General features: G+C 45.9%; 1 protein-coding gene across 1 annotated transcript in view; it reads right to left on the bottom strand.

The window, feature by feature from the left end:
* Positions 1-15,000, bottom strand: part of LOC311119080 (ryanodine receptor 2-like) — a gene marked incomplete at its 3' end in the record, with an annotated part of 130,919 nt that overhangs the window by 25,751 nt on the left and 90,168 nt on the right. The window contains exons 22-29 of the mRNA XM_084193829.1: positions 13,469-13,629; positions 12,283-12,442; positions 10,330-10,416; positions 8,880-9,106; positions 7,329-7,553; positions 5,792-6,365; positions 1,129-1,329; positions 504-609 (exon numbers count right to left, since the gene is read on the bottom strand). Of these exons, the coding sequence (XP_084049955.1) occupies positions 504-609; positions 1,129-1,329; positions 5,792-6,365; positions 7,329-7,553; positions 8,880-9,106; positions 10,330-10,416; positions 12,283-12,442; positions 13,469-13,629 (1,741 nt within the window). The remainder of the gene's footprint in view (positions 1-503; positions 610-1,128; positions 1,330-5,791; positions 6,366-7,328; positions 7,554-8,879; positions 9,107-10,329; positions 10,417-12,282; positions 12,443-13,468; positions 13,630-15,000) is intronic.

A 15,000-nucleotide genomic window follows, 5' to 3' on the forward strand; every position in this document is an offset into this window, starting at 1 on the left:
CCAACAGGGATTGTGAAAACTTTTAACACTATTACGAGTGGCGCAGTGGTCTAAGGCGCTGCATCGCAGTGCTAGCTGTGCCACTAGAGATCCTGGTTTGAATCCAGGCTCTGTCGTAGCCGGCCGCGACCGGGAGACCTCAAGGGGCGGCGCACAATTGGCCCAGGGTAGGGGAGGGAATGGCCAGCAGGGATGTAGCTCAGTTGGTAGAGCATGGTGTTTGCAACACCAAGGTTATGGGTTCGATTCCCACGGGTCAGTATGATTATTATTTATTTTTTTATAATGTATGCACTCACTAACTGTAAGTCGCTCTGGATAAGAGCGTCTGCTAATTGACTAAAATATAAAATGTAAATGTAATGAATTCAAGTTCACTGTAATGACTTCAACGAAGCTCACAACTAAGCCAAACCAAGCTGAGCTGTACTTGGCTGGCCTGGTTAGGGAAAAGAAACTATGGGAGCCAGCCCAGTACTATATATAGTGTTAAACAGACATACCACAGTGTGTCATCAGGTCCTCATGGAAGTCTACAAGCTGTTCTCTGATGTCTTCTGGACAGGGACAGTCCACCTTCTCATCCTTAAAGCTCAGCAGCATGTTGATCTGAGAGGAGAGGAGAAAATCACTGAACGGTACCAACCTGCTCAACAAACTTACGGCCCTGATCGGTTGATCGGTTAAGTATTCATTTCGGGGGGCACAAACTGGTGAAAGAGCTTCATTTAACAAAACAGAAAAGACTTGGGTAACACTTTAATAGGATAGTCCATCTGTAGATGCTCTACAGACTATCAGTAACAATTCAACTATCTACTAACCCTAACCCTAACCCTTATCCTAACCCTAACCTTAACCCTTCCCCTTATCCTAACCCTAACCTTAACCCTTCCTCTAACCCTTATTCTAATCCTAACCGTAACCTTAGCAAGCAGTTGCTTATCAACAGATCGTTTGTTGATAGTATGACCATCTGTACAGCTACAGATGAAACATCAGGACAATCCAAATAAAGTGAGACCAAGACTTGACCCCAGCAATGGTGGGGAACATACCATGCGGATAAAGATATAAGACAGGGTGAAGATATTCACTGATCGATCGATCGATAAGCCCTCCCTCTACCTGTTCCTGAGGAGGAGATCTGAACTCTTTGGTCTTCCTGGCAGTCAGGGCAGCAGACATGTTGAGCGCCTGCATGACCTCGTTATAGCGGAACCGCTGGTTGTCCTGGAGATGAGCCACGAAGTCATCGCTGAAGCCCACCACCGCCTCGATACGGTGGCGCACCTGACAGTCACACAGGTACTGGAGAAGGTGGCACATCTAGGGAGACACAGCCCAGTTAGCAACGAGCACTCTGCAGCCAGGCGGCACATCTAGGGAGACACAGCCCAGTTAGCAACGATCACTCTGCAAGCAGGCGGCACATCTAGGGAGACACAGCCCAGTTAGCAACGAGCACTCTGCAAGCAGGCGGCACATCTAGGGAGACACAGCCCAGTTAGCAACGAGCACTCTGAAGCCAGGCGGCACATCTAGGGAGACACAGCCCAGTTAGCAACGATCACTCTGCAGCCAGGCGGCACATCTAGGGAGACACAGCCCAGTTAGCAACGAGCACTCTGCAGCCAGGCAGCACATCTAGGGAGACACAGCCCAGTTAGCAACGAGCACTCTGCAAGCAGGCGGCACATCTAGGGAGACACAGCCCAGTTAGCAACGATCACTCTGCAGCCAGGTGGCACATCTAGGGAGCACAGCCCAGTTAGCAACGATCACTCGGCATGCAGGCGGCACATCTAGGGAGACACAGCCCAGTTAGCAACGAGCACTCTGCAAGCAGGCGGCACATCTAGGGAGACACAGCCCAGTTAGCAACGATCACTCTGCAGCCAGGTGGCACATCTAGGGAGACACAGCCCAGTTAGCAACGATCACTCGGCATGCAGGCGGCACATCTAGGGAGACACAGCCCAGTTAGCAACGAGCACTCGGCATGCAGGCGGCACATCTAGGGAGACACAGCCCAGTTAGCAACGAGCACTCTGCAGCCAGGCGGCACATCTAGGGAGACACAGCCCAGTTAGCAACGATCACTCTGCAAGCAGGCGGCACATCTAGGGAGACACAGCCCAGTTAGCAACGAGCACTCTGCAAGCAGGCAGCACATCTAGGGAGACACAGCCCAGTTAGCAACGAGCACTCTGCAAGCAGGCGGCACATCTAGGGAGACACAGCCCAGTTAGCAACGAGCACTCGGCATGCAGGCGGCACATCTAGGGAGGCACAGCCCAGTTAGCAACGAGCACTCTGCAGCCAGGCGGCACATCTAGGGAGGCACAGCCCAGTTAGCAACGAGCACTCTGCAGCCAGGCGGCACATCTAGGGAGACACAGCCCAGTTAGCAACGAGCACTCGGCATGCAGGCGGCACATCTAGGGAGGCACAGCCCAGTTAGCAACGAGCACTTGGCATGCAGGCGGCACATCTAGGGAGGCACAGCCCAGTTAGCAACGAGCACTCTGCAAGCAGGCGGCACATCTAGGGAGGCACAGCCCAGTTAGCAACGAGCACTCTGCAAGCAGGCGGCACATCTAGGGAGACACAGCCCAGTTAGCAACGAGCACTCTGCAAGCAGGCGGCACATCTAGGGAGGCACAGCCCAGTTAGCAACGAGCACTCTGCAGCCAGGCGGCACATCTAGGGAGACACAGCCCAGTTAGCAACGAGCACTCTGCAGCCAGGAGGCACATCTAGGGAGACACATCCCAGTTAGCAACGAGCACTCTGCAGCCAGGAGGCACATCTAGGGAGACACATCCCAGTTAGCAACGAGCACTCTGCAGCCAGGAGGCACATCTAGGGAGACACATCCCAGTTAGCAACGAGCACTCTGCAGCCAGGAGGCACATCTAGGGAGACACATCCCAGTTAGCAACGAGCACTCTGCAGCCAGGAGGCACATCTAGGGAGACACATCCCAGTTAGCAACGAGCACTCTGCAGCCAGGAGGCACATCTAGGGAGACACATCCCAGTTAGCAACGAGCACTCTGCAGCCAGGAGGCACATCTAGGGAGACACATCCCAGTTAGCAACGAGCACTCTGCAGCCAGGAGGCACATCTAGGGAGACACATCCCAGTTAGCAACGAGCACTCTGCAGCCAGGAGGCACATCTAGGGAGACACATCCCAGTTAGCAACGAGCACTCTGCAGCCAGGAGGCACATCTAGGGAGACACATCCCAGTTAGCAACGAGCACTCGGCATGCAGGAGGCCCTCCAAAGTGACTTGCCCACCGGCATTACTTGCAGGGCACCCACTTTAAGATCAAATCAAATCAAATTGTATTTGTCACATGCGCCAAATACAACGGGTGTATAAAAAAAAGTATAAGAAAAATAAAAATAGTAGCACAAGAGATGCAAATCACGCCATCAGCAGCTAATTCTGCTCACCCGCTGGTGGTCGGACTTGATTTATGACAGGTTATATTTACTGGACAGCTAGTGATTTATGACAGGTTATATTTAATGGACAGCTAGTGATTTATGACAGGTTACATTTACCGGACAGCTAGTGATTTATGACAGGTTACATTTAATGGACAGCTAGTGATTTATGACAGGTTACATTTACTGGACAGCTAGTGATTTATGACAGGTTACATTTACTGGACAGCTAGTGATTTATGACAGGTTACATTTAATGGACAGCTAGTGATTTATGACAGGTTACATTTAATGGACAGCTAGTGATTTATGACAGGTTATATTTACTGGACAGCTAGTGATTTATGACAGGTTACATTTACTGGACAGCTAGTGATTTATGACAGGTTACATTTAATGGACAGCTAGTGATTTATGACAGGTTACATTTACTGGACAGCTAGTGATTTATGACAGGTTACATTTAATGGACAGCTAGTGATTTATGACAGGTTATATTTACTGGACAGCTAGTGATTTATGACAGGTTACATTTACTGGACAGCTAGTGATTTATGACAGGTTATATTTACTGGACAGCTAGTGATTTATGACAGGTTACATTTAATGGACAGCTAGTGATTTATGACAGGTTACATTTACTGGACAGCTAGTGATTCATGACAGGTTACATTTACTGGACAGCTAGTGATTTATGACAGGTTACATTTAATGGACAGCTAGTGATTCATGACAGGTTACATTTACTGGACAGCTAGTGATTTATGACAGGTTACATTTACTGGACAGCTAGTGATTTATGACAGGTTACATTTAGTGGACAGCTAGTGACATTTACTGGACAGCTAGTGATTTATGACAGGTTATATTTACTGGACAGCTAGTGATTTATGACAGGTTACATTTAATGGACAGTTAGTGATTTATGACAGGTTATATTTACTGGACAGCTAGTGATTTATGACAGGTTACATTTACTGGACAGCTAGTGATTTATGACAGGTTACATTTAGTGGACAGCTAGTGACATTTACTGGACAGCTAGTGATTTATGACAGGTTATATTTACTGGACAGCTAGTGATTTATGACAGGTTACATTTACTGGACAACTAGTGATTTATGACAGGTTACATTTAGTGGACAGCTAGTGACATTTACTGGACAGCTAGTGATTTATGACAGGTTGCATTTACTGGACAGCTAGTGATTTATGACAGGTTACATTTACTGGACAGCTAGTGATTTATGACAGGTTACATTTACTGGACAGCTAGTGATTTATGACAGGTTACATTTACTGGACAGCTAGTGATTTATGACAGGTTACATTTACTGGACAGCTAGTGATTTATGACAGGTTGCATTTACTGGACAGCTAGTGATTTATGACAGGTTACATTTACTGGACAGCTAGTGATTTATGACAGGTTACATTTACTGGACAGCTAGTGATTTATGACAGGTTACATTTACTGGACAGCTAGTGATTTATGACAGGTTACATTTACTGGACAGCTAGTGATTTATGACAGGTTACATTTACTGGACAGCTAGTGATTTATGACAGGTTACATTTACTGGACAGCTAGTGATTTATGACAGGTTACATTTACTGGACAGCTAGTGATTCATGACAGGTTACATTTACTGGACAGCTAGTGATTTATGACAGGTTACATTTACTGGACAGCTAGTGATTCATGACAGGTTACATTTACTGGACAGCTAGTGATTTATGACAGGTTACATTTAATGGACAGCTAGTGATTTATGACAGGTTACATTTACCGGACAGCTAGTGATTTATGACAGGTTATATTTACCGGACAGCTAGTGATTTATGACAGGTTACATTTACCGGACAGCTAGTGATTTATGACAGGTTACATTTACCGGACAGCTCGTGATTTATGACAGGTTACATTTACCGGACAGCTAGTGATTTATGACAGGTTACATTTACTGGACAGCTAGTGATTTATGACAGGGTACATTTACCGGACAGCTAGTGATTTATGACAGGTTACATTTACTGGACAGCTAGTGATTTATGACAGGTTACATTTACTGGACAGCTAGTGATTTATGACAGGTTACATTTACCGGACAGCTAGTGATTTATGACAGGTTATATTTACCGGACAGCTAGTGATTTATGACAGGTTATATTTACCGGACAGCTAGTGATTTATGACAGGTTACATTTACCGAACAGCTAGTGATTTATGACAGGTTACATTTATGGGAAAGGACATAGAAACAATGATGCTACATTAGGTTTCTGGAACCAGAAGGATATGCAAATAGCATGTCCAGCGTGTTCTGCGTACCTGCAGTTTGACAGGTTCCGGTAGTTTCATCTGGAGCAGTCCTTTAGGCACCTTCCTCTCCTCTGCTCCAGGCCCCTCCCCCCCTCTTCCTCCCTTAGTGACATCACTCTGGGGCGTGTCCGTGGGCGGGTCCGTGGGCGTGTCCCCTCCCTCTGAGAACACGCTGGGTTCTATCAGCTGTAGAATGTTCTTTAGGTCCCCGTTATGGAACACCCCCATAATCAGTAAGGTGTAGAACAACTTAATGAGAGGAACAAACAGGAACTCGGTGCTGCCCCCTATAGGATCTCTGACGTGTAGACTCCCCTCGCTCACCGCCTCCGTCAGCATCTCTATGGTCTTGGTCTTCAGGATATCCAGGGGGAACTCGGGGCTGAACTGGAAGCAGTCGGCTCCGCTGCAGATGAAGGAGGGGGAGGAGAAGCGCATGCGTGGGCGGAGGGAGGTGCTCAGGCCGATCCCTGGCAGGCCGTGCTTCTTCTTCTCGTCAGGGAACAGGGTGATGGACTTGGTCTCGTCCGTCATGGGGACGATGTACTCATTGTTCATCATGAGACGCGCCGTGGCATAGGTACTGGGGAGAGAAGAAATCAGCTTATTGTCCATTTGGTTGGAACACAAATGGATCTTCTGCCTTTTCCCCCACACTATGAGAGGAGCCCCTGGATGGACAGCATGTTGTGGGGGTTAAGGGCCTGGATGGACAGCATGTTGTGGGGGTTAAGGGCCTGGATGGACAGCATGTTGTGGTGGTTAAGGGTCTGGATGGACAGCATGTTGTGGGGGTTAAGGGCCTGGATGGACAGCATGTTGTGGGGGTTAAGGGTCTGGATGGACAGCATGTTGTGGGGGTTAAGGGCCTGGATGGACAGCATGTTGTGGGGGTTAAGGGCCTGGATGGACAGCATGTTGTGGGGGTTAAGTGTCTGGATGGACAGCATGTTGTGGGGGTTAAGGGCCTGGATGGACAGCATGTTGTGGGGGTTAAGGGCCTGGATGGACAGCATGTTGTGGGGGTTAAGTGTCTGGATGGACAGCATGTTGTGGGGGTTAAGTGCCTGGATGGACAGCATGTTGTGGGGGTTAAGTGCCTGGATGGACAGCATGTTGTGGGGGTTAAGTGCATGGATGGACAGCATGTTGTGGGGGTTAAGTGTCTGGATGGACAGCATGTTGTGGGGGTTAAGTGCCTGGATGGACAGCATGTTGTGGGGGTTAAGTGCCTGGATGGACAGCATGTTGTGGGGGTTAAGGGTCTGGATGGACAGCATGTTGTGGGGGTTAAGTGTCTGGATGGACAGCATGTTGTGGGGGTTAAGGGCCTGGATGGACAGCATGTTGTGGGGGTTAACTGCCTGGATGGACAGCATGTTGTGGGGGTTAAGTGCCTTGCTCAAGGGCACAATGCTAATGATAGATCTGACCCAGCAGCCCAACTGCAGCCAGTTCAGTCTCCACTTTTACATCGACACGACCGTGACTTAAACCAGCGACCTTCCGGTTCCTGGCCCACCTCTCTAACCTGTGGGCTACCTACCTGAGGTGGATGTCTATGAGCAGGTCGTAGTATCCAGTCCTGAGGAGACCAGGAATGTACTTGTTCTCTATGGCGTAGAGCAGCTGTGCCTCGTCGGCGTGGGAGCAGAGGGCGTGGGCCACACGGTTGTTCCCCAGAGCACACACAGCAGAGTACAACCTCAGAGTATGATAGTGGAACTTCAACAGGTCCTTCTGCTCAGTCAACTCCAGGATATCAACTGACCTGGGGAGGAGGAGGAGGAGGAGGAGGAGGAGAGGGGGAGGCGGAGGAGGGGGAAGAGGAGGAAGATGAGGAGGAGGAGGAGAGGGGGAGGAGGAGGAAGAGGAGGAAGAGGAGGAGAGGGGGAGGAGGAGGAAGAGGAGGAAGAGGAGGAGGAGGAAGGGGGGGAGTAGGAGGAGGAGGGGGAAGAGGAGAGGGGGAGGAGGAGGAAGATGAGGAGGAGGAGGAGGGGAGGAGGAGAGGGGGAGGAGGAGGAAGAGGAGGAAGAGGAGGAAGAAGGAGGAAGAGGAGGAGAGGGGGAGGAGGAGGAGGAGGGGAGAGGAAGAGGAAGAGGAGGAGGAAGAAGGAGGAAGAGGAAGAGGAGGAGGAAGAAGGAGGAAGAGGAGAGGTAGAGGAGAAGGAGGAGGAGGAGGAGGGGGAGATGTAGAGGAGGAGGTGGAGAAGGGGGAGGAGGAGAGAGGACACACAGAAGGTTAAACTGACACAGCTTAGTGAGGAACTTTCTGATTGCAACATTTTATTGCTTCTCATACATTACGTTCTGCTATCGTTCACCTTTTCTGCTATCGTTCACCTGTTCTGCTATCGTTCACCTTTTCTGCTATCATTCACCTTTTCTGCTATCATTCACCTTTTCTGCTATCATTCACCTTTTCTGCTATCGTTCACCTTTTCTGCTATCATTCACCTTTTCTGCTATCATTCACCTTTTCTGCTATCGTTTACCTTTTCTGCTATCGTTCACCTTTTCTGCTATCGTTCGCCTTTTCTGCTATCGTTCGCCTTTTCTGCTATCGTTCACCTTTTCTGCTATCGTTCACCTTTTCTGCTATCGTTCACCTTTTCTGCTATCGTTCACCTTTTCTGCTATTGTTCACCTTTTCTGCTATCGTTCACCTTTTCTGCTATCGTTCACCTTTTCTGCTATCGTTCGCATTTTCTGCTATCGTTCACCTTTTCTGCTATCGTTCACCTTTTCTGCTATCGTTCACCTTTTCTGCTATCGTTCACCTTTTCTGCTATCGTTCACCTTTTCTGCTATCATTCACCTGTTCTGCTATCGTTCACCTTTTCTGCTATCGTTCAACTTTTCTGCTATCGTTCACCTTTTTTGCTATCGTTCACCTTTTCTGCTATCGTTCACCTTTTCTGCTATCGTTCACCTTTTCTGCTATCGTTCACCTTTTCTGCTATCGTTCACCGCTGCACTAATTTCTAATAAGAAAATAAAAAATCTATAGCTAGTTCAATTCTTGACAGAGATGTTGGACTATATTTATGCCCTTCCTCACTCCTGACGAGTGGGCCAGGGCAGGGCAGGGTCATCACCTGTTCTCCTCAGGTATATGCAGGGACATGAACTGGAGCGGTTCAGAGCAGGTGACCAGCCAGCCATGGCGGTCGTTGACCCGGGATACGTCCACCTTGAGGAAGTGGTTTGGTACCCTGCTCCACAGCACCGGGGTCAGGAACTGGACATGCAGTCTGGGAGGACACTGGGGACTGGTGTTCCTCCTCTCACTCTTAAACAGCCCCGCTGACAGGGGCATACTATTCTGATGGAGAAAGAAATGGAGGGTTGCAGGTTAGGGACATCATTCACTTCATCAGTCTTTCAAAGGTCAAACTACGGCTTTGACCTAACTGTACTTTGTACAAAAAGTGGTGATCTATTTTTTTATTAAACATAAATAAATACTTGGATTGAATTATACAACAGGCTTTACAGTCCTGGAGCTACTGTAGAGGTCACAGTCCTGGGGCTACTGTGGAGGTCACAGTCCTGGAGCTACTGTAGAGGTCACAGTCCTGGGGCTACTGTGGAGGTCACAGTCCTGGAGCTACTGTAGAGGTCACAGTCCAGGAGCTACTGTAGAGGTCACAGTCCTGGAGCTACTGTAGAGGTCACAGTCCTGGAGCTACTGTAGAGGTCACAGTCCTGGATTTACTGCAGAGGTCACAGTCCTGGAGCTACTGTAGAGGTCACAGTCCTGGAGCTACTGTAGAGGTCACAGTCCTGGAGCTACTGTAGAGGTCACAGTCCTGGAGCTACTGTAGAGGTCACAGTCCTGGAGCTACTGTAGAGGTCACAGTCCTGGAGCTACTGTAGAGGTCACAGTCCTGGAGCTACTGTAGAGGTCACAGTCCTGGAGCTACTGTAGAGGTCACAGTCCTGGAGCTACTGTAGAGGTCACCTTCCACAGCCAGTGGAGACAGCTCCATGGACCTACAGAGACAAGGCCTCATAACCTTCCACAGCCAGTGGAGACAGCTCCATGGGACCTACAGAGACAAGGCCTCATAACCTTCCACAGCCAGTGGAGAGACAGCTCCATGGACCTACAGAGACAAGGCCTCATAACCTTCCACAGCCAGTGGAGACAGCTCCATGGACCTACAGAGACAAGGCCTCATAACCTTCCACAGCCAGTGGAGAGACAGCTCCATGGACCTACAGAGACAAGGCCTCATAACCTTCCACAGCCAGTGGAGAGACAGCTCCATGGACCTACAGAGACAAGGCCTCATAACCTTCCACAGCCAGTGGAGACACAGCTCCATGAACCTACAGAGACAAGGCCTCATAACCTTCCACAACCAGTGGAGACAGCTCCATGGACCTACAGAGACAAGGCCTCATAACCTTCCACAGCCAGTGGAGACAGCTCCATGGGCTTTTCCCAGGCAGCCCATATCAGAGGCTGGCCTATTTGTGGCTGCTCGCTCCATCCTGTCAGTACAGAGCCGTACAGTGTGTCCTGTCCTCCCTCCCGCTCACCTTAATGCGTCCTAGTTCAAACTGAAAGATGCTGGGGCTGGTGGCTTGAGCGAACACTGCAGGGAACAGCTTGGTGCTGGGCTCAACCTTCAGAGAGAGAGAGAGAGAGAGAGAACACAGACACAGCTATTAATACACAGTACACGGACAAATGACCCATATTTCCTATATAGTGCAATACTTCTGACCAGCCCTGGTAGAGCACTATATGGGTCATTCTACAGAAACTCTCTCAGAAACTTTCAGCACACATGAAGACATATATACTACTACTGCTACTACTACTACTGCTACTACTACTACTACTACTACTACTACTACTGCTACTACTACTACTACTACTACTACTACTACTACTACTACTACTACTACTACTACTACTGCTACTACTGCTACTACTACTACTACTACTGCTACTACTACTACTACTACTACTGCTACTACTACTACTACTACTACTACTGCTACTGCTACTACTGCTACTACTACTACTACTACTACTACTGCTACTACTACTACTGCTACTACTACTACTACTACTACTACTACTACTACTACTACTACTACTACTGCTACTACTACTACTACTGCTACTACTACTACTGCTACTACTGCTACTACTGCTACTACTACTACTACTACTACTACTACTACTACTACTGCTACTACTACTACTACTGCTACTACTGCTACTACTACTACTACTACTACTACTGCTACTACTACTACTACTACTGCTACTACTACTACTACTACTACTACTACTACTACTACTACTACGACAAAACTAGGGCCTGTAGGACCTGCCTTGTTGATAGTGCTGTTAAGAAGGTAGAGCAGCGCTTTATTATGGACAGACTTCTCCCCATCTTAGCTACTGTTGTATCAATATGTTTTGACCATGACAGTTTACAATCCAGGGTTACTCCAAGCAGTTTAGTCTCCTCAACTTACTCAATCTCCACATGATTCATTACGAGATTTTGTTGAGGTTTAGGGTTTAGTGAATGATTTGTCCCAAATACAATGCTTTTAGTTTTTGAAATATTTAGGACTAACTTAATCTTTGCCATCCATTCTGAAACTAACTGCAGCTCTTTGTTAAGTGTTGCAGTCATTTCAGTCGCTGTAGTAGCTGACATGTATAGTGTTGAGTCATCTGCATACATAGACACACTGGCGCATGTGACAAATACAATTTGGTTTGATTTGATTTGTTTCCGTAGTGACATCAAAAGGTGGGACAGCATTTTTAACCTTTATTTAACGGGGCAAGTCAGTTAAGAACAAATTCTTATTTACAATGACGGCCTTCCCCGGCCAAACCCGGAGGACGCTGGGCCAATTGTGCGCCGCCCTATGGGACTCCCAATCACGGCCGGATTGTGATACAGCCTGGAATCGAACCAGGGTCTGTAGTGACGCCTCAAGCACTGATATGCAGTGCCTTAGACCGCTGCGCCACTCGGGAGCCCTTTTTTAGAGAAATATGTTTTCAAAATAAACAAAACAACTAATTAGATCAGTACCTTTCATCATAATAATAGCACAACTCAAGATGTTCTATTTAAATTATAGTGTTTAAAAAAATTACAAAAATCATGAATTACGTTATTTTCAAATATGAAGTTTATGAGTCAGGGTTTGGGATTTCCACCTCTCCATAGAAACAGGTGTATAAACATGGACTTTGTACTACATTCATTTAACAATATGTTTGTTATTGCCTTGGATTGAATTAGAACATATTATGGTGTAAATAAATGTCCTACATTTGGAGACTTAACAGTTTTTTTAAATAGTTTTTTGGGGGTGGGACTGCAATTTGCACCACTTCCGCAGAATCCCCCACATAAGGAATAGGGGGACACAGCCACAGTTAGCCCAGCCAGCAGGATGGATGTACCACCCTGTAACCCTGACGACCATGTTGTCATAGCGCTGTATCTCCACCTGGTAGTATGTGCTGAGCTCCTTCCCGTTGGCAGTGAAGGTCAGCAGTCCGTTGGCTGTGTCCACCAGACATCCTATCTCCAGACCGTTGTTGTTCCGGCCCTGACCAGGACTCATACTCTCTCCAGCCCACACCATGTAGCAGTTACTGCGCTTGATGCTACAGACATAAACAGGAAGTTACTATACTTGATACTGCAGACAGAAACAGGAAGTTACTATACTTGATGCTACAGATAGAAACAGGAAGTTACTATACTTGATACTACAGACAGAAACAGGAAGTTACTATACTTGATACTACAGACAGAAACAGGAAGTTACTATACTTGATACTACAGACAGAAACAGGAAGTTACTATACTTGATACTACAGACAGAAACAGGAAGTTACTATACTTGATACTACAGACAGAAACAGGAAGTTACTATACTTGATACTACAGACAGAAACAGGAAGTTACTATACTTGATACTACAGACAGAAACAGGAAGTTACTATACTTGATACTACAGACAGAAACAGGAAGTTACTATACTTGATACTACAGACAGAAACAGGAAGTTACTTTACTTGATACTACAGACAGAAACAGGAAGTTACTATACTTGATACTACAGACAGAAACAGGAAGTTACTTTACTTGATACTACAGACAGAAACAGGAAGTTACTATACTTGATACTACAGACAGAAACAGGAAGTTACTTTACTTGATACTACAGACAGAAACAGGAAGTTACTATACTTGATACTACAGACAGAAACAGGAAGTTACTATACTTGATACTACAGACAGAAACAGGAAGTTACTATACTTAATACTACAGACAGAAACAGGAAGTTACTATACTTGATACTACAGACAGAAACAGGAAGTTACTATACTTGATACTACAGACAGAAACAGGAAGTTACTATACTTGATACTACAGACAGAAACAGAGACACTTCATATTCAGCATTTTACAGTACACCTACAACCATAAAATAATAAACATTTGATCTGTGATATTCAAAATATTACAACCACATCATAACAAGCATAGGACCAGAGGTTACAATGAGTATGACACACGTGTGTGTGTGTGTATGTGTCTGTGTGTGTGTGTGTGTGTACGTGCGTGTGTGTACGTGCGTGCATGTGTCCTCAGTTTGACCCCAAAACCCCCCAAGATATCTGACCTCTCGTGAACTTTGCCCTTCTCGTCTCCCAGGGTTACGGTGACGGTGCGGACCTTGTCGAGGTCGAAGGCCGTGTCGTACTGGTGGAAGTCAGAGGTCACCCAGCCAACCCACACACTGCTGGGCTCCTGACCTGGGAAGATCCTCACTGAGTAGTAGTACTGGGGAGAAACCATAGACATACATATAGGGTTATAAAGGGTTATATAGGGTTATAAAGGGTTATATAGGGTTATATAGGGTTATAAAGGGTTAAATAGGGTTATAAAGGGTTATATAGGGTTATAAAGGGTTATATAGGGTTATATAGGGTTATATAGGGTTATATAGGGTTATAAAGGGTTATATAGGGTTATATAGGGTTATAAAGGGTTATATATGGTTATAAAGGGTTATATAGGGTTATAAAGGGTTATATAGGGTTATATAGGGTTATATAGGGTTATATAGGGCTATAAAGGGTTACATAGGGTTATATAGGGTTATATAGGGTTATAAAGGTTTATATAGGGTTATATAGGGTTATAAAGGGTTATATAGGGTTATATAGGGTTATATTGGGTTATAAAGGGTTATATAGGGATATATAGGGTTATAAAGGGTTATAAAGGGTTATATATGGTTATATAGGGTTATAAAGGGTTATATTGGGTTATAAAGGGTTATATAGGGTTATATAGGGTTATAAAGGGTTATAAAGGGTTATATAGGGTTATAAAGGGTTATATATGGTTATATAGGGTTATATAGGGTTATATTGGGTTATAAAGGGTTATATAGGGTTATATAGGGTTATAAAGGGTTATATAGGGTTATATAGGGTTATATAGGGTTATATAGGGTTATAAAGGGTTATATAGGGTTATATAGGGTTATAAAGGGTTATATAGGGTTATATAGGATTATATAGGGTTATATAGGGTTATATAGGGTTATATAGGGTTATAAAGGGTTATAACGGGTTATATAGGGTTATAAAGGGTTATAAACAGCCAGTAGTAGTAGTACTGGGGCTGTGGTGATTGTCAAGCGAATAACTGTCGGCCTCACGGTAATTTACCGTTAATTAACATAAACACATTTAGCATCTCCTGGCTTCCACACACACACTAGTTCATTTCGCAGACAAGATTAGCTTATAATTATGTGGCATTATTTTATATTATTTTATAGTATGAAAAATACAATTGAACAAAGCTGAATAAAATAGAAATATTTTCTCCAAACGATTTGAGGGAGGGTGCACATGTGGCTGTTCTGTGTTGAGCGGTTAACAAAGAAACAGGTCCTCCTATATGCTTAATTTAGAGTTATTAATGTAACTTTAGTTGTTCTACAAACGTTGGGCTAAAGGTTTAGATTTTTAATACATTGTAAGGCTGCATGATGAGACTCTAATGATGATTTGAAAAATGTCGCTTGAAAGTCATGAGCTCTGCTTAGTTTTTTGCGCAGGCTGCACACACTTCATCAGTCACTCATTCACAATTTGACAAGCACTTGATAATGCCTCGAATTTCACGGCGGCATCC

Source organism: Coregonus lavaretus (assembly GCF_964263955.1).
Source record: "Coregonus lavaretus genome assembly, contig: HAP1_SCAFFOLD_698, whole genome shotgun sequence".
Classification (NCBI taxonomy): domain Eukaryota; kingdom Metazoa; phylum Chordata; class Actinopteri; order Salmoniformes; family Salmonidae; genus Coregonus; species Coregonus lavaretus.